Raw genomic sequence first — 18,494 nt, forward strand, 5'->3', positions numbered from 1 at the left:
CAAGGGGATAAAGGACGACTCTCCCATGATTGCGTGATTTGGAAAAAAAAAAATAAAAAAATGATCCATGCAGAGAAGTCCTAATCAACCCAAAATCATGGACAAAAAAAGCACAGTTTGTCCCCTCCCGCTCCCACCCGACCACCCCTCCCCGAATAATTATTACATTACTTCAAGAAAGAGTATATTTTTTCATGCATAAATCAAATTCTCATCTTGTCTTTTTTTTTTTTTGTCTTTTTTTTTGTCTTCTTTAAATTACATTTGAACACAGAACACATATAATAAATACTCTTGTACGACATGACTCAGAGAAAAGTAACACATCTGAACGCAAAGGTATCATCATCATTATTAGTTTTTCTTTTTTTTCTTTTTTTTTTTTAAAAGGACTTGTTTAAATACGAAATCTGTAAACTCCAAGGGTCCTTTTTTAATCTTTCTCTCTCTCTTTCTCTCTCTCTTTCTCTCTCTCTTTTTTTCATCGTGAAACTATCCAGCTTTCATTTCCTTAACATTCAATATGTCTCCCATTGAACGCATCAAAGAAATAAGAACATGCCGTCTTCTGCAAAATTATAATTTAACAGTATAAAGCTTCAAGTCACAAATTCCAAAAACTAGCTAAGTAATTTTTTTTTTATCACATAAACTATACATTAAATATTTTGAGGTATTTCAGAGAACATTGTCAAAGGCTTGTAAGGTCTGTGCTGGGTGGTAAAGAAGGCTTTCTCCTGCATAGAGAACGTCTTTGGTATCACAAGCCATGTGGGTGTTAGGTAGAAGCGGGGTCGGGCAGGATCTGGCCAAGGCAATAGTGCGGAGGGGAAGGGGACAGGGAAGGTGAGGTGGGGATGCTCTGACCTGATCTCAGGGGCATGCAGGGGCTGGGGCCGGCTTGTGGTGCCCCTGCGGGGGTCCCGGCCAGGGTCACGATTTTGGCCAAGTTTGGTCCAATTCGAAAGGAGTGATTTCCTGCAAGCTGCATTGCATGGAGCCCGTCTGGATGGTGAGGCCACCAATCTGCTCCCATTGCGGCTGGAAATCTTTACCCAAAAAGAAGGGGAAGAAAAAGAAAAAAAAAAAAAAAAAAAGAAACCAAGTAGGTAAAAGAACCAAGTAGGTACAATTCAACCCAAGGTTTCCCTAAGCTAGTCGTCTGGGGATTCCTCTAGAAGAGTATCTTCTCCTGAGGGTCCTCCCGTTGCCTTTTTCTAAAGCAGAGCTGCCCCCACCTCGCCCAACAAGCCCAAACTGCTTCTGCAGGAACCTGGAAACATTTCCTGCTGAAACACTTCAGGCTCCAAACTGCTCACTAAAAGAGAGGCTTGGAGAACACCAGTGGTAAGAAATGCCAGGAACCTTCCCTGGGCTACCAAAAAGGGAAACCAAGGCTCGAGTCTGAGCTGAGTGGAGAAGAAACCTCCTGTGGTGGAAGCCACAACTTCACGGTCCCAGAAGTGAGCAAGCCCTGTCCCCACAAGAAGGGACAGAGCCACCAGGTCAGTGCTGGTGGGACACGGCCAGACTGGGGACAGGAGCTGGAGGGGGGACCCTGGGGATCGGGGCAGGTTGGAGGAAACAGGGACACCGGGGGGGGGGGGGGGGGGGGGAACACGCTGGGGATACAGCTCAGCGAGAGGGAAGGGCGATGCTTTCTCTTCCATTAGGACAAGAATTTGTTTTTTTTGTTTGTTTTGTTTTCTCCATCCCAACACCCAAAGACTACAAGAGTTGCCAGAATCCATCCGTTCGGAGAGCTGAGGTAACAGTGAGTCTTCAGGACAAAAGCGGAGGAGCAAAGAAATGGCCACACACCTTTGGTACAAGAAAAAGGCACTCATCGACCACGCTGCCATCCCGGGGACGCTCGCTCGCCTTCTCTCGCTCTCTGGGGACTCATGGGGCATGGGCGCAGGGAAAGCGGCGCTGCCAGCACAGACCAGACAAGGCAACAAAATCTTTGGTATCAGACGTGATTTTCAAATCACAAAAATTGAAAACTCAAGTGAGGTAGCCTTTATTCTCGGGTTCTCACTAGAAATGTCTTTGCATCCTTGAGGGCCTGTGGCGTTTACTTTTTTTTTTTTTTTTGTGTGTGTATGTTTTTTTTTCTTTTTTTTTTTTTTTTTTTTTTTTTCTGCATGTTTTTCACTTCCCAAACCAAGGCCCCCTTCCTGGCTTTTCAGCCCTTGAATACTACCTGATGGGGTTCAGGAAGCCACCCCCATCGTCACCACGTCACGACAAGACAAGAAGAAACAATGTTAGGGGAACACCAGTGGCGGGGAGCGGGGTGCTGGGGGTGGGATTCGCTTTGCTGTTCCTTTTTGGTTCTGGTTGGCACCTGCCCCTTCCTGGCCCTTCGTCCTCTCCATCACCCTCCCTCTCACCCAGCCTCTCCCTCTGGCAATGGTTCGGGGCTGTTTGTGGGGCCATGCCCGCTCCAGACCCCTTCCCCTTCCCTCCCACCTGCCCCATCAGCTCTTTGGTAAAACTGTCCAAAAGTTGTCCCCTAACCCCACCGGTGAGCACAGTGGGCTGGGGCTTCTCTTGCAGGTTTTTTTCTTTCTCTCTTTCATTCTTTCGTCCTTTCTTTCCTCATTTTTTGGGGTGCTTTTTTTTTTTTTTTTTTTTTTTTTTTGTGTATGTGTACATGACACTTTTTTTTTTCTCCTTTTTTTCCTTCTTTTCAACAAGGTGCCTTCCTATTACACAACAGATCGCTCTCAAAGTAAAGTAAATCGAAGAAACCATAGCGCTAGAACACAGATGGTACTATTTTACCCGCATAAATTCAATAGTGAATTCCATTATTTTTTTGGTTGGTTTTGGAGGATTTTTCTTTTTCCCCAAGTGACGGGGGCGGGAGGGGGGGACCTGGCCTTCCCCTCCATCCCCAAGCCTATCCCAGCCCTTCCCCATCCCCGTGGCCCCTCCGTCCCCCTGGGGACACCACGGAGCCCGCAGGGCTGGGGCGACGGCCGATTGCAACGGTTTGGCCTCGTGATTGCTTTTCATATGGCACAAGTCACCATCGAGAGCTCGGAGGGAACGACCGTTTTGAAGCTAGTACCATTGCTCCAGAATTGCGCGTTTAAGGCAGGTTGTTAATTGGCACAAAAAAAAAAAAATCTTGTCTTTTTGTAAAGTTGACGGTCTTTGCGTTGAGCTTGCTTGGTTGTGGTTTCTGTTGTTATTCTGTTGGGGTTTGTTTTTTCCCTTTCGAGCTCGCTGGGGAGTTTTCCCCTTCTTACACACAGGATTTTGCAACCAGGTCCGTGGGATTTTCCTTCTCCGTGCTCCGACGCTGCCTCCCAGGAGGGATTTTCTGGTTGGGTTTTTGGTTTTGCAACTTCTTTGGTAACAGAGATGAAGACAGGATGCAGAGAGGGGGCAATAGTGTGTGGAGGGGAGGACAGGGCGAGACACAAAGCCAACAAAACTGCTTTGTCTGAGTTCATTCCTCAACCCAAAAGTGAACCAGAAATCACGTGGCAAATGCTGGAGCCAGCCTGGCCCCAAGCTGGTTGCCGTGAAAGATGCGATCCTTTGCTCCAAGTCTCTCCTCCTGTCTCCTCTCAAACAATTAGTATTTTTAAATACCCGATTTCTGTAGCTAAAATGTGCTTCTTGACCTGCATGGGCGCGAGGTGGTGCGGCCGCGGTGCCCGCTGGCCGTGGCGCTGGGGATGCTCGGGCCCATGGAGTCGCTCAGGGGGACCCAGGGATGGGGTCGGGGTGCTCATGTGCATGGGGGGGCTGGGAGGTCGTGGGGTGGGTGCTCCTGGGGGTTTCCGGGAAGGGGAGTGGAGGAAGGTACCTGTGGAGGAGAGCGGGGCTGTGGGATGCCCCTGGGTGGGTTTCCAAAAGCTTTGAGGGAGAGGCGAGCCCAGGTTTCAATGGCAAAGGGGGTCTGGCTGCTTTGGGAAAGCCTGCTGCACTTAGGGCAGCAAAAAGCTTCAGCAACCAGAGACTTGGGGTCACCTCCAGGCATGCAGGGAGCATTTTCCCTGCCCATCCCCTGCCTTAAACAACGAGGGTTTTGGCCCTGGCAAAACAGGGTTGTGCAAGAACCTGGCCCCACGACTCCACCTCTTGCATCCCCTCCGCCTTTACCCTTCCACCCTACAGGTGGTTGTGTTGGAGGTGGAAGTTGTGGGGGGGAACAGGAGGGGATGGGGTGCCCCTCTCCCCAAAAACCAGACCCTGACAGCTGGGTAAAGATGAGGTCTGTGAGGTCTCCCAGGGCAGCACCTCGCCCCCTCATCCCTCATCCCTCGCTCCACGGGGGTTTCCTCCAAGACCCTTTGAGAAGGAGCTGGCCTGGCTGCAAGCCCTGTCCCTGCTCCTCGAGCTGGGAGGAGGTGGCAGCAGGACGTGGCACCAGGCTCACGTCCACGGGTGACACCCAGCTGAGGGGGCGGGAGGCCTAGGGACATGCAGCACCCAAAAGCACCCACCCCGCTCGGCTCCGGGCATGCGTGTGAGGCTGGGTTGGCTTTGTCATGAGGAGGATGTCCGGGAAGGGATGTCCAGGGAGGGCTGGGGGACATCATGCTTTGGAGAAAGTGCTTGTAGAAGAAGAGGGGACTCCGGGGTTGGTGCCTGGCTCCTCCTGCCAGCGGTTCATACACCGCCGGCGGGCATTCATGAAGAAGTTGCTGACAGTGTTGAGCTCCAAGCCCAGCTGCTGCGAGATGGTCATCTGCATCTCCTTGGACGGGCGCTTGTTCTCCTTGAAGATGGCAATCAGGGTGCGGCGCTGGAGGTCCGTGAAGACCAGCCGCTGCTTCTTGGGCTGCAGGCTCCTGTCTTTCTGCTGCTCTTGCTCTTTGCGTTTGCAAGCTAAATGTTCAAAAGAGAGAACAGGGCCATTAATCGGTGCTGACCACCCTGGCCCACTGGCAGGCTGCCTGGCTGCCTCCCAAAACCTGGCCCTTCCCTCCAGGGGAACCTGCTGGCTTTTTTGCCCACCGTTCCCTTGGCTGCCTCCCTCCTCTTCCTCCCTGGGCCTCCCAAACATCTGCTGGGGTGGGACAAGAGCCCGTTGCATCATCATGAGCAAAGCCTGTGAGAAGCCCAGCACCTCTGGCCACCCAGGAAAACAACAAGTCTCAGCATAAGCTGCTGACCCTGGGACAAGAGACTGAGGACCGGGCTGCCTCTGCTCCCACAGCTACAGGGACCTGCTCCATTCCCAAATTACAGGGATTATTCATCAGCCTCCCTCCCTTGCTGCACTCCAGTCTCCACTGCCTCCTCATCGCATCTGCAGTTCTCGCAGGGACCACTCAGGGACCATCTCTTGGCCATCACATCCAGCTGACAGCTCCAAAACACAGGGAACAGCCAGGGATGGGGACGGGGGGACTGGCTGGGCTGCAGCTGACGTCTCAAGGCACAGGCTGGATGATCGGTCTCATTTGCAGCCGCTCTGGAAAGGGTTTTCCTGCCTCCAGAGGCTGGAGAAGAGCCTGAGCCACCTGCAGCTCCAGGATATTGAGGCTCCCTGCATGGCTTCACGACCAGCTCTGTTGGCACGAGCATCAGGTTGAGCCTGCACCTAATTAAAAGTCTTCCCTGCTGATTGTCTTTTGTGGTAGGTCAGGCCAGAGGGGCTGTGGGTGGCACATGGGGACAGGCAGCTGGGGCCAGGAAAGCCCCTCTGACAGCACCACATGGACTGCGAGGAACAGAGGGAGGTCAGCATGCACATTGTGGTAAATACGTGAATGCCAGCTGCAGGAATATCAGGCACACGGTCAGTGGGAATGGGGAGAAAAAGTGCCTTTTGCTATGATATTTTTCTAGCAAATTACAGAATAACTGAGGCTGGTGGAGGTTACTGTCCCCACTCAAAGCAGGTCCACCACAAAGCCATGCTGAGCCTCAAGGGGACATCAGGGTGCCCAGGGACCTGGCTGGGTCAGGACCTGGGCAAGGCTGGGCACACACTGTTTCTTCCTGGGAAGCTCACAAGAGAGCAAGACAGCCAGGAAAATGTGATCTAAAGACTTTCTGAGGAAAGTCCCACCCTTGCCCCATTTTTTTTTTGTGGGTTTCTTGGTTTGGCTCTTCCAAAGGATTGTGCAGGGAGGGAACTTTGAGGCATTTTCTGCTGGGAGGTGGCTGGATGGCAGCTCTCCACTTGCAGGCACCTCCAGGAGCCTCGTCGAGCTGCTGCGGACCTTGGAGGGGCCAGAAGCCAGGGCTGAGGGCAGCGATGGGGCAGCACCGCGGGTCCACGGCCGTTTATTGCCTTGGGGTGACCACCTGTCTGCTCTACAGATGCACCTCCCCTGCCAGCCTGGGTAAAACATCAGGGAGCCATGCAGCCTCGGAGTAATAGGAGGGTGCTGGAAGTCACTGCTTCCTAGCTAGAGAATGAGCAAGGTCTCTCTCTTCAATTTTAATTTTTTTTTTTTTTTTTTGATGCAGCTCGCCTGCTCTACAGGTCCTCTTTGCACCACCTTGAGCTCACAGAGAAGGATGATTTCACCCCGTTCCACCCAAACCTGGGGAGGCCTCGTGCTCAGCAAAGCAGGTAATTCACCCAACACATTTAACCTCCTTTCCCTGGCTGCTGGGCTCGGTCCTCAGTGGGCGCTCAGTCAAAATCAGCTGTCCCTGGTAAAACAGAGAGCCTTAGAGCCTTCCTCCCCCTCCCTTCCTCCTCCCCCAGCAAGGTTTGCAAAATTCCCTGAGTCCAGAGGCTGCAAACCAGCATCCGCAGGGACAAGAGACAGTCCCAGCCCTGGTGCAGCCTGTCCCAGGGGCACCATACTCAAATAGCCACCAGAGAAGGGTTGAGTGGAAACCTACCCTATGACCATCAGATGCTTGCAAAAAGAACAAACAAAAAAAAGCCTTTATAGAAAATTTGACTTTTTTTTTTCCAGACATGATTTAAAATTAAAAATAGATGCCCACCCAAATGCCCCCCAGAAAAACAAATGGAGAAAGTCCCCCCGCCCTGGTGTGGAGCAGCACGTCCTCACCCTGATGGACCCTGCACCCCCCGCTGCTGCATGCCCTCCCGGTGTCCCCCGGTGTCCCCCCGGCATGCTGGGCTCCAGCCCCGTGTTGGCAGCGTGGGTGGGCACCCTGCACCCTGCACCCACCCCTTTTGCTCCGCACGGATGGCACATACAGCATACATACAGCAGGTGTGTATCGGTGTGTGTAAATATAGACATCCCCCCATGGGAAATGCCTGCTGCGATCCCAGTAAAGCCCCTGGCATCCATCCTGCCCTGCCCAGCAGCACCCGTTCCCACCGGTGGTGCAGGATGGCCAGCCCATCACCCAGCATGTTGGCTTTGCAAACCCACATTTCTCACTCCCTGCTTCAGTTATTACAAATAATTATCACAAACCAGTCGCCCATTAATAATCCACAGCTCCGAGGCAAACACTGACTGTCAGGGTCTTGCTGGCCAAACCATGCCCCAGCACTAGGACTGGTGCTGAGCATTGCATGGACAATGGACAGAGGTGATGCCCTGCTATGCACCCCCCTACCCCCCTCCCCCCTTATTTTTAGGCTGCGATGAGGCGGTGGATGCATCCTGTGTTTCCTGTGCTCGTTTGTTTATTTATTAATTTATTTTCCTGCTGACGCAGCCCAGCACCCCCCTCCCCAGCTCCATCTAATTACAGCTCCGCACAGCAGAAATCGATAGTGACGCTGGTCAGATCTATTTACAGCCACTACCCCCCCGCGGAGGGTCCTTCTGCTCCCCCCCCCCAGTGTGGCTGTGGCATCCCCAAAGGCAGTGGGGACAGGGGACAGCGGGGCATGGCTTAGACTCCCACCCAGGCCAGAATGGAACAGTTTTTTGTGCTTCTGAATCCTTTTTTTTCTTTTTTTTCTTTTTTTTTTTTTTTTTCCCCATAAGCCCTGAACTCCAAATCACTCATCCATGGCTTAATGATGTTCTCCTTCCTGTCCCTCTGGGGTCTCTGGGTCTGACCCCAGTCCTTGGGGACAGCTTCCATGCCTGCCTCTGAGATATTTATTTAGCAATGCCCAAAGCACAGAGTCTGTTCCCTGGCTAGTCTGCAGTACCAGGACTGATGCTGGGGGAAAAGGACCAGAGCTCCCCATAGCGCAGAGGTGGGCAGTGTGGGGCTGAGCCCACCCATCCCCACTATGGAGGCCTTCCTCTCCTCTCCTTCTCTCCTCCCGGCTCACTGAACGTGTGCACCTCTGAGACCTCAACAGCTCAGCCAGGCTTGGCTGCAAGCAGCCAACAAGAGCGGGAGTTACAAGGAGGGAATGACAGATGCATTTGGACAAGGCGATTACACGGAGACCCTTCCTTTAGGACACTAGGCACGCAATCCGACTGGTATTTCATCCCCAAGACAGCTCATCTGACAGCAGAAAAAACACAGGGAGAACAGTCAAGGAGCAAGCTCAGAGGGAGAAGCATGAGGAAAGACCTCTGAGAGCAGCGGCATCCCAACCACTTTCCCCGAAGACTTCTGCCAAGGGTTTCTGCCTCCTTGGAGACTTATGTCAGAGGGACAGCGCTTTCCTTGACTTAACCTTGACAGCTCAAAGCAAAATATCTCCCAAATCATTTCTAAAGGGACATAATAGAGACAATCAAATGGCTGCTGTTCAGAAGCTGCGATTATGCCTCGCAGCGTGAACTCCACGAAGCATTTAACTAATACCTGATGGCTTTGTAGGCTTCCGCAGCCTGCCAGACACTGGTTTCTCTATTATACCCGCAAACCTCTGTTTTCTCAGCCCCAGCGTGCTCTCCCTCTCCATTCACTTGCAATACAACCTGTAATTTTCTGCCCACTTTGCTTAAGTGCTGGTGATTTGTTGAAATCACAAAAGACAGCCAGGGGCTTTCAGAGCCAGCATGCTGGCTGTAAGCGAGGTTAGGGGGAAAAAACACCAGCTTTTCTCCCTGTCAAATCGGCTTGCAGCAGTGTGAAGGGGCAGAGGAGCATTTGGGGGCTCCAGTGGAGAAGGCTATAGGCCCTGGGCTGTCTCAGTTCCAGGTTTCAGTGTCTGTGGCTATGAGCAAACTGGGATGAGCCCTGGCTTATCCTGAACAGAATCAACATCATGGCATCTGCACCCCAAATCTGGAGCAAAGTCTGGGACAATGCTCAAGGGGCTTCATCTGCAAAAGAAGAACCCCTTGGTCCACAGCTGGGCTGGCCAGGATGCTCAGAGCTGAGGCAATTTAGTAACTGCAAGAGGTTTGTTTGACTTTTCTTTATGGTGTAGGAAAGAAGCCCAAGGAGATTTGTCACAAATAGGCTTCCCCAGCAGAATTTCAGTCTTTTTCAGTGTTAAGCACACTGGTGCAGAGCCTCCTGTGTGCTGCCCTTCTGCAGCCCCTCAGGCTTTGGCTTCCCCCTGGGTGTCCCCAGGAGCTGCCGGAGGATGATTCCCGCAGCTGGGGAGAGCCCCTGGTCATTGGTATGCAGCCAGCATGCTGCAGGGTGAGCGCTTCTTCGAGCCCAGCAAATTAAATCTTCCTCTGAACGCTGTGGATTAGGAGATGAGATGAGATGAAGCACTCGCGTGTGCGTTGCTGGGTGTATTTTCCTTCCCTTGTGAAGGATTTTGGCAACTCGTGCCAACAAGCGGCTCCAATAGAGATGCATGGTGCTGTGAGGCATCACCAGCCACCTGCACTGGTGTCCCCAGCTGAGTCCCCAACAGCTTTTAGAGCCATGCAGGCTGGCAGTTGGAGGGAAGGGACTGGAAGCAAAGGAACAAATCCTCAGCCCTTCACTTGGGCTGGGAGCTGCAGAGGCTGGTGGAGACTGCACAGCCACGTCGCACCGACACGCAGCTCCTTCTGATCCACAGCAAGCAAAGCGGCGATGCCAGTGCTGTGGAACACCTCCTTTTGACTCTCCTGTACTTTCTAAGCACTGTCTGTATTTCAATGGCAGGGTATTTTCAGCTTTTCCAATCCTAGAGCTAACGAGTTTGGTCAGAGCACGTGTGAGGGGACATGAACAACAAGCTGCGGCCGATCCAGGTGCGTTTGGCACCATCCCGCAGTGTTTGCTGTGTTTTATTCTTGACCTTTCCACACAACCTCCTCCGGCCCTGCCAGCCGTGGGCTGTGTCTGACCCCTTTCCTGGGCACACGAAGAGACGACTTTTAGCTGCCTAGAAAACCGGGTTTGGCTGCCAACAGCATCTCCGTTGTGCTTTTTGCTCTGCTGTGCAACAGGGAGCAGGCAGGGCCGGGTCAGGGTGCCTGGTGGCAGCCCGGCCATGCTCCGTGCCCCCGTCCCTGCTCCCCACTCCCCGCCACTTAGCGTGACGGCACAAATTAGCGCTAATGAAGTGCTGTGGTCAGGCTGGGTGACACCGGCATCACCGCCGGCAGGGCAGCTCGTCGCCTCGTGTGAGAGAGAAGGGGGAAATTGAAACACACGTTTGTGCATTGCCTTGTGTTTTCTGCATTGCCTTGTGTTTTCTGCATTTCCTTGTGTTTTTTGCATTTCCTTGTGTTTTCTGCATTTCCTGACTGACCCCAGCGGGTGTATCAGGTGGGAAGCTCCTGCAGCGCTCGGCTGAGGCAGCTCTCCAACGGCAGCCGCTTTTCTGCGGCACTGTGCAACCACAGAGCCTTCAGCCCTAAGGCTGGGCACCGGGGCTTTGCCCCGCCGGGGCTGGGGGCTCCGGGCACGGCCGGGCTGGGGCAGGGTCCCCCCAGCTCCCGGCCGCCGTCGAGGCCCGGGGCCCGCCCCGCCGCGGGGCCCCGCCGCCATTTTGGGGCCTTGGAGCCGCCCGGTGCTCCCCGTGCCCTCCCCCTCAGCACGGAATGGTTCGGCCCGCCCCTCGCCGCCCGTCCCCCCCCGCCGCAGCTGCGATGGGCCGTCCCCGCCGCGCTGGCGCCCCCCCGCGGACGGACAGCGGCACTCCCGCCGAGGGGCGGGGTCACGCGTGGGCACGCCCCCTGCCGCTGCCCAATGGCGCGTGCCGGCCGCCCCCCTGCCGCCGAGGGGCTGGGGCGTCCCGAGTCCCCCCCCTGCTCGGCGCGATGGGCCGCTCCCACCGCCCCTGGTGCACGGGGCTGGGGCGGTCCATTCGTATCTCGGGGGGGGGAAGGGCTCACAGAGCCCCGGGAGGCGCTGGAAGGGCTGCTGGTGGCGGGGCGGCTCTGTGGGGCGAGGAGCCTACACCAGGCCCGTGGCTGCCCTACGGCTGCCTCAAAGTCACTGTGTACACGGCATAGACTGCCCCACAGCTGCCCCAGTGTCACTGCATGCAGTGCATACACTGCCCCAGTATCACTGCATACACCGCCCCTGGCTGCCCTAGTGTCACTGCATACACTGTGTACACTGCGTACACTGTCCCACAGCTGCCGCAATGTCACTGCATAGACTGCATACACTGCCCCTGACTGCCCTAGGGTCACTGCATACACTGCGTATACTGCCCCAAAGCTGTCCCAAAGTCACTCTACACACTGCACCATTGCTGCCCCAATGTCACTTCATCCATGACCCCACCGCTGCCCCACAGCCACTCAGCCCGTCCCCTAAGATGGAGACCCAATGCACCCAGCAGGGATCGGCCTGGGGCCACATCCTGCCCTCGCCATGCCTAGAGGCATGTGGCTCAGCATTGCCCTGCGGTCATGAGCTGGGGGGGCTCAGGGACCCCTCCCCGGCCTCAGGAGGTGGCTCCCGAGTGGCTGGTGAGGCACTGGCTCCAACAACCAACAGAGCCAGTGGGGGGGGAAAGCGCTGAACATGGCCCCAGAGCGTGCTGAGGGCTCGCCCTCAGCCCAGCTGAGGTGGGCAGGGGGCTCCCACCTCCCCTCGCTGGGATCGGGAGCACGGAAGGAAACTTCCGCCCCGCTGTTGCCTTTAAAGATGACCCCCGCGTGGAGCTGCTGCTTCTGGTAACGAAGCAATTAATCATGGCAAGCATGGGATGGATTTGTAATCAGGTCCCTGCCCGGCCCCCTCCCGCATTTCACAGCCCTGGATGTTTTCCGGCCCCGCGCCGTGTGCCGGGGAGGCCGGGAGGAGCTGGTGCAGAGCATTGATCCTGCCCGGTCGATTTTATTGAAACTCCCACGAGTGGCTTTAACTCCGCGTCGCATATTGCTGGCACATCAGTTTGATGGCGACGTGCCTGGCTGGGTGCTGGCCCTGGGGTGTGCAAGGAGGAACGTGGCACGAAGGGGTTTGGGGGGTCTTTGGTAGGTCTGTGGGTGCAGGAGTGGCCCTGCCAGGCCAGGGACACCCCCCAGAGCCGGGGGCACAGCACCATGGCTGGGGGAGTGTGGCTGGATGTCTGTGGTCTGGTCAGAGGAGGTTATCTCCTTGAGTAAGTGTAGTTGTGTTCTGGAAAAGGTTCTGTTTGGGGAAAATGTTCCAAGGAAGAAAGGGAAAGAAAGGGGAAAAAATGGAAGAAAGGGGAAGAAAAGGATTAAAAAAAAAAAAAAAAAAAGGCAGGGGGAGGACAGGACGGGAAAGGAAAGGAAAGGAAAGGAAAGGAAAGGAAAGGAAAGGAAAGGAAAGGAAAGGAAAGGAAAGGAAAGGAAAGGAAAGGAAAGGAAAGGAAAGGAAAGGAAAGGAAAGGAAAGGAAAGGAAAGGAAAGGAAAGGAAAGGAAAGGAAAGGAAAGGAAAGGAAAGGAAAGGAAAGGAAAGGAATAGGGAAAGGAATAAAAGGAAAAAGAAGAGAAAAAGGACTGAAAGGAGAGCAATCACTGGTGGGTGTTGCAGCTCTACTGAAGGCTCAGCTGCATGCAGCCCAGCGGTTTTCTGCTCTTTGTTTTCACTGGTTTTCCACCACGCTCTCCCTCCTGTCCTTTCTTCAATTTTTTACAGAGGCAGTTTAAATAACAGCTGGGGTTCCTGCAGAGGGTGGTGGTAGCTGGGGCCAGATCCTGCCCCCCCAGTTGCCCCAGCATGGACACTAGATTCCACTGGATCCCCCAGACGGTTGCTGATGCTTGGCACAGCCAGAGGCACCAGCGTGAGATAAAGACATCTCCAAAGACAACGCACAAGCCCTATGGAAAACACAACTCAAAAAGATCCTGTGTGCTGGAAATGGCCCTGGCTCTGGTCCTAAGCATGCAGAAAAACATCCAGCCCAAAGAAATCACCATCTGCAAGTAACTGTCTTGTATGGGTACACGCACACATGGGCACAGCGCTCATCCTTCCTGCCCACACACCCACATCACCCCACATTTGGGGGTGGCTCCAAAAGGAAAAGAAAAGAAAGAAAAAGAATCACCCATTTATTTCTTAAAGCCTTGAAGCCAGCTGCATTGCTGGGAATGATTGGTTTGGGGTGGAAAAGGTTGTTTCAGTTTCGGAGACGCTTTCAAATTTTCTTAGGCTAAAGAAAGATATTTTGACATCAGCATTATTCTGAATGAGAGTACTGATTTTGGGTGACTTTTTTCAATTTCTCTTTTTTTCTCTTTATGTGCAAGCAATCTGATGAAAACAGCATACATTGGCATTTTTTGACTTGGCATTTTTTGCCCCATTTGTGCCCCATTTTGCCCCATCCAAAATCTTGACCAGCTGCAAGGCAGATGTGATACAAGCAAGCCCCTAAATATAAACACCTGACGGAAAGCTGCTAAAATGCCCCAAATCAGGCACAGACCCACTCCTGGCTGCCTTGCACATCAGTACCGATGCTTGTACAGAGCTCTCCCACAAACATCAATGTTGGCAAACCTCTGTGTTTGGAGACACAAATTTTCCTGGAGTTCCAGTAAAACATTGGAGTTGATGCATTTGTCTTTGGGTTGGGATATTGTGGGTGTCTGAAGCAGAATCCAGACCACAATTGGTGGAGGCGCCTGGGTTTCACTGAGCTGGAGCATTGCAGCCATGGGAGAACTCAGTGGACACTTTTTTTTTTTTTTTCCACATCAGAAATGTCACCAAACGTGAAATTTGTCACCCACCCACCCAAAAGAACTAAAGTTCTCAGACAGGCATTGATCCATGGATCTATTTGCAGAGGCCTTTTATTGAAATCTTGAATCACTCTGCCTATGTGAGAGGGTAACTCGGAAGAAAAGCAGCACGATGCCAAATGTCCTGCTCCTTCTCCTTGCAGTTTGGGGAATGGTTGGGTGGGAACCCCTCCATCCCAGAGGCTCTGGAAGCAGAAACTCCCACAGCACCAACTCCACCACTTTTTAGAGCCAGACTGGGTCTGATGCTGCCCTTGATCCCACTGCTCCATCCACCAACAACCAGCACACCAAACCCCATGGAGATCCATCCTGAATCCGAACATCAAGGGCTGTAATTTCTCTGTGCAGATGTTGTGTGCAGGCCAAATAACAGATGGTAAAAAATAAAGAGTACGGGCAGATTTCTGCAAAAATTATGCATGCCACCAGCGTGGCCAAGACGTGTGCCCGTGGGCAGTGGGCTGGCGCGGCACACTGTCCCCATCCCCAGGACAGGCTGCATGCCGCTGTCGCTCGTGCTCTTCAAAGCTCTGCAATGGCAGCAGCCTTTGCTGGCTGCAGAGGCAGACGCGTTGATATCTCTGTCAGCCCCTGATACCATCACCCGTCAGCAGCTCCGAATACATTTGCAATTTTATCCCTAATGGAGAGAGTTTGCTCATTACCTGCTCTTTATCAGCCACGGGTAGCATGACTTCCCACAAAGGGGCATCGCTCTCTGGAGCTAATCTTCCTGCTTAAAGACCTGGCCTTTTACAAAACATCGCAGAGTTCATCGGCTTTAGTAACCCGGCACCGCTTACTTGATATACTCTGTGGAAGTGTTGTCGTCCCCACTGTACATGAGAGGAAACTGAGGCACGGGGTGAGCCGGGTGGGAAGTGTGGATGCTTGAAGAGCCAACCCATGGCAAAGCCACCCCTCACATCCCTTCGGTCACATTGTGGCACTGCATGTGGGGCACAGGAACCGAAGCTGAGCCTGCTGGCCCCAGATTTTACGGCTCCCTATGCTGACACCCATACCAGGAGACCTCAGTTCTCCTGCCTGGATGGGGCTGAGCAGCTGCTTCTCCCAGCCCCTGCTCTCCGTGCTCCCCTGGCAGTGCTGCATTTGGAGCACCCATAGCAAGAGAGGGTTAGCCCTGCCTGTGCCATAAGCAACAGAAGAAGTTGCAATTTGCTTTTCCTTCCTTCCCTCCTCCCCCAGTATTTTGTCATTCATGTTTTTTCTTGCCTGTCTGCAAGCAAGGAACCCACGGCAAGGCCCAGCGAGGCCCCTCGCACAGCCAGCGCTGGTTCCTCCTGCGTGGGGATTTTCTGTCTCCATCTTCTATGGGACTGTGCTGAGCCCCCAGGGGACACAAAAGACCCCAAAGGGTTGGGGTCTTGGTGATTTCTGTACGTGTGTTTGCCTCAGACTTGGGTGGAGAAAATAAAGAGTGATGACCACAGAGGTTCACAGCAAAGCCAGGATGGCGGGTCCAGGTCTCTCTTTGTGCTTTCTAAAGGCTCGAGCCGCTCCTTAGGCTCCTGAGCAGGGATCAGTGGGGCACCCCTGCTTCCCCAAGGTCAGAATTGCTCCCCACCCCAAATTCACAGGGACACCATATTCTACACAAGAGACACTGGAGGGAAATAAGGGCACGGTTTGGTCAGGGCAGCACGGTCCTGCAGGGCAGAGCTTTTAAGCTAAACCCAGGGGACAAGAAGGTGAAGGAAAGGACAAGCACTGATCCCCAAGTAATGGGAAAAAAGTGGTACCTGCCAGGGAAGGGGAACAGAAGCATCCCTGCAGCATCCCTGCCCATGTCTCGCCCGTCGCAGCTGACATGGACGGAGGTCACTGTACATGCTCTTGTGGTGCAGCATCGCCAGCCCCATTGCAGCTGCTTGACCGGAGCCAAGCAAAACACAGTGGGCCTTAATTTTGCTGCCTGCAAAATGCAGTGAACTGCACTGAATGATTAAAATGATTTTAAAATTTAAATGATTTCTGAAACCTCTCTTGCACTCCAAAAGCCACCAGTGCTTTAAAGAGCTGTAGTGCATACCCCTAACTGAATATATAACTTAAGATAGATAACAATATAATTCCTGAAATCCTAACCATGTCTGTGTAAATGTGCATGGTTTTTTTAATACTTAAAAAAAAAAATAAAAATAAAAATAAAAAGTCTTTATTTTGGTGGGAGCCCCATCTTTTTAAAACATTCAGTGTCCCCTCCTTTCAACACAAGACAATCCAGGTTGCTTTTTGTTTCGCTATTCCTTAACAACCCCCAAAATGTTCTAAAATCCATCATCCATTTTGCCTGTCCGCCCCTTCCTGGGTTTAAATCTTGCTGAAGATGAATCTATATCATTTGAGGTATTAACGAGATTTTGAATTTCCGTTTAATCAGCAAATCTTGCCACTCGATTGCCACAGTCCTGCGCGGAGGAGCCATTAATAAATTCACTCGCAGGCGGCGGCGGCTGAAACGTGCCGCCGGCTCGCTGCTCCCCGGCCGCCCCGCTGCAGCCCTGCGCCGCTCGCCCTATCGCCCATTTGCCGATTGCACCCACCCCAGCTTTGCTTTCAGCTGCGGACAGATGGTCCGGAGGAGGATTTTTTTTTTTTTGCTCCCTTTTTGAGCAGTGTTTGAAGGCAGAGGCTGACCCCAGCCCCCTCTCCGCTGCCTTTCATGCTGTGCAGGTAGAAGGCAACAGCCAAAAGCACATCCTGGATTGATTGGAATTCAAACATCCTTATTTCGATGCTGAGCCATGGGCTCATACCTCGCTCGTGGCAGCTCAGCTCCAAAAAGGGAGCTGAGGCTGAACTGTGTGCACGCGTGGAGCTGGGGCTAGGATGGATCAAAGCCTTCTGCAGCACTCCAGGGTGGAGGGCTGCATGCTGACAATCCTCGGGGAATTAGGCAGCATGGTGGGAAACTTCTCCCCTAAATACTGCACCGGGCTGGGGTGCTTCTGCTGTGGCACCTGTGGGAAACACAGCCAACCCCAAAACTGCACCCCAAAGTCTGGATGGGAGGGACAGGTTGTGTCCCGAATTTGTGGGGATCTGGAAAGCCTCAGCCCTTTTGGTTGGATTTTTAAAAATTTCCTCTTAATTTTTTGTTCGCACCGCAAGGCAACGGCCTCACTGGTGATGTGCAAAGACTTTGCATGGGGAGATTCAAGTGCCCAGGAGCGGGGGAGTGTCCTGTGCAGGATTTCTGGTTCCTGTACATGCAGTATTTTTGGTTCCTGTACACCCAGGTGTTGCTGCAGGGTTGCTGGCAGAGGCAAGGTGCCGTGCCAGTATGTGCAGAGGGGACAGGGACAATCCCAAAGCAGGAGTAGGGAGCCTGGGCCCTGCTGCTGGTCTTCTCCCGTCTCCAGCCATCCCTCCCCTTCCTCCGCTTTGTTCACCAGGTGCTTAAAAACCAAGCAGAGATGGCGAACCGCCTGCAACTTCAGGCCTGTGATTTGCAGCATCCAAGCCTGGGAGCAGCGCAGTGGCTCGAGGGATTCTCACCCTGGCAGCTCAGGGACTGAGAAGTCCAGAAATCTGCCGCTGCTCAGGCCCATCCAGGTCCCACAAGCCCCAGACCCACGTTTTGTCCCCATTTTGGTGTTTGTTCAGGAACCCGCACAGAAGCCCCCAGGGTGGGGTGTGTGGCAGAGCCCCCGCGGTGGCCCCAGCCTCTCCAGAGGCGACGGCTCCCCTCTCCACGGCGTAAGCTGCCCGGCCCTGCAACTGAGCAGAATGAGAAAATATTGGATTTGTTTTTCTGGAGGAAAAAAAAAAATCCAATATTCTGTCTGCAATCCCAGACTCTGCGCCTGGTTATGGCAGGAAAATGCTGTAAATCTCCCCTTTCCCCACCAGCAGGGGAAGAAAGATGAATTCTCTTTTAATATTCTTATTTTCTCTCCTGGTTTAAGCCCCATCATTTTGCAGGCAGCTCTGCAATCTCTTTGTTGACCAGGGTTTAAACCTGCTCTCCCGGCTCCCCCGACCCCAGGAAGTCTGCCTCGCACACCCTGCCCAGCAGCTCTCAGGCAGCGGCAATGAGATTTTAATAGATGTATTTTCAAATTAGTTCTGGGCCTTTCAAGACTTTATCAGTTAAATGAGGTTTTTCAAATTGATTCAAAGGTCACTGCGAGAGTTTTCTCTTCTCTGTTATCTCTCCCCTTATGGTTTCAGTGGCGATTGACAGGACAGAGGGAAAAAAAAATCGCCCCCACGTCGTACACCCAGAAGAAAAAAAAAAAAAAAAAAAATCCACCCCAAATGGACACCCCCAAAAAAATGACAGCCGAGAGGTGACTGCACGCAAAGCTGCAGGCTGGGGCTCGGCTTTGGGCCCCTCCCCAGGGCAGGGCCGAGAGGAACTCGGCGGGGCCGAGGGGTTTTGGGGTTGGGGTGCAGGGTGGCGCTGGGGAGGGTTGTCCGGGGGTTGGGGTGCGCAGCTGCCCCCGGCGGAGCGGGGAGCCCATTTCCTCGTGGGGAAGGGGGGGAGAAGGCAGATTTAATATTTA

At 53.4% G+C, this 18,494-nt stretch overlaps 1 protein-coding gene across 1 annotated transcript in view; it reads right to left on the bottom strand.

The window, feature by feature from the left end:
- Positions 1-4,558: 4,558 nt before the first annotated feature.
- ONECUT3 (one cut homeobox 3) overlaps positions 4,559-18,494 on the bottom strand; it is a gene marked incomplete at both ends in the record, with an annotated part of 20,553 nt that continues 6,617 nt past the window's right edge. The window contains one exon of the mRNA XM_084302454.1: positions 4,559-4,851. Within this exon, the coding sequence (XP_084158580.1) occupies positions 4,559-4,851 (293 nt within the window). The remainder of the gene's footprint in view (positions 4,852-18,494) is intronic.

This window comes from Netta rufina (genome assembly GCF_964035555.1).
Source record: "Netta rufina genome assembly, chromosome: 28".
Lineage (NCBI taxonomy): Eukaryota > Metazoa > Chordata > Aves > Anseriformes > Anatidae > Netta > Netta rufina.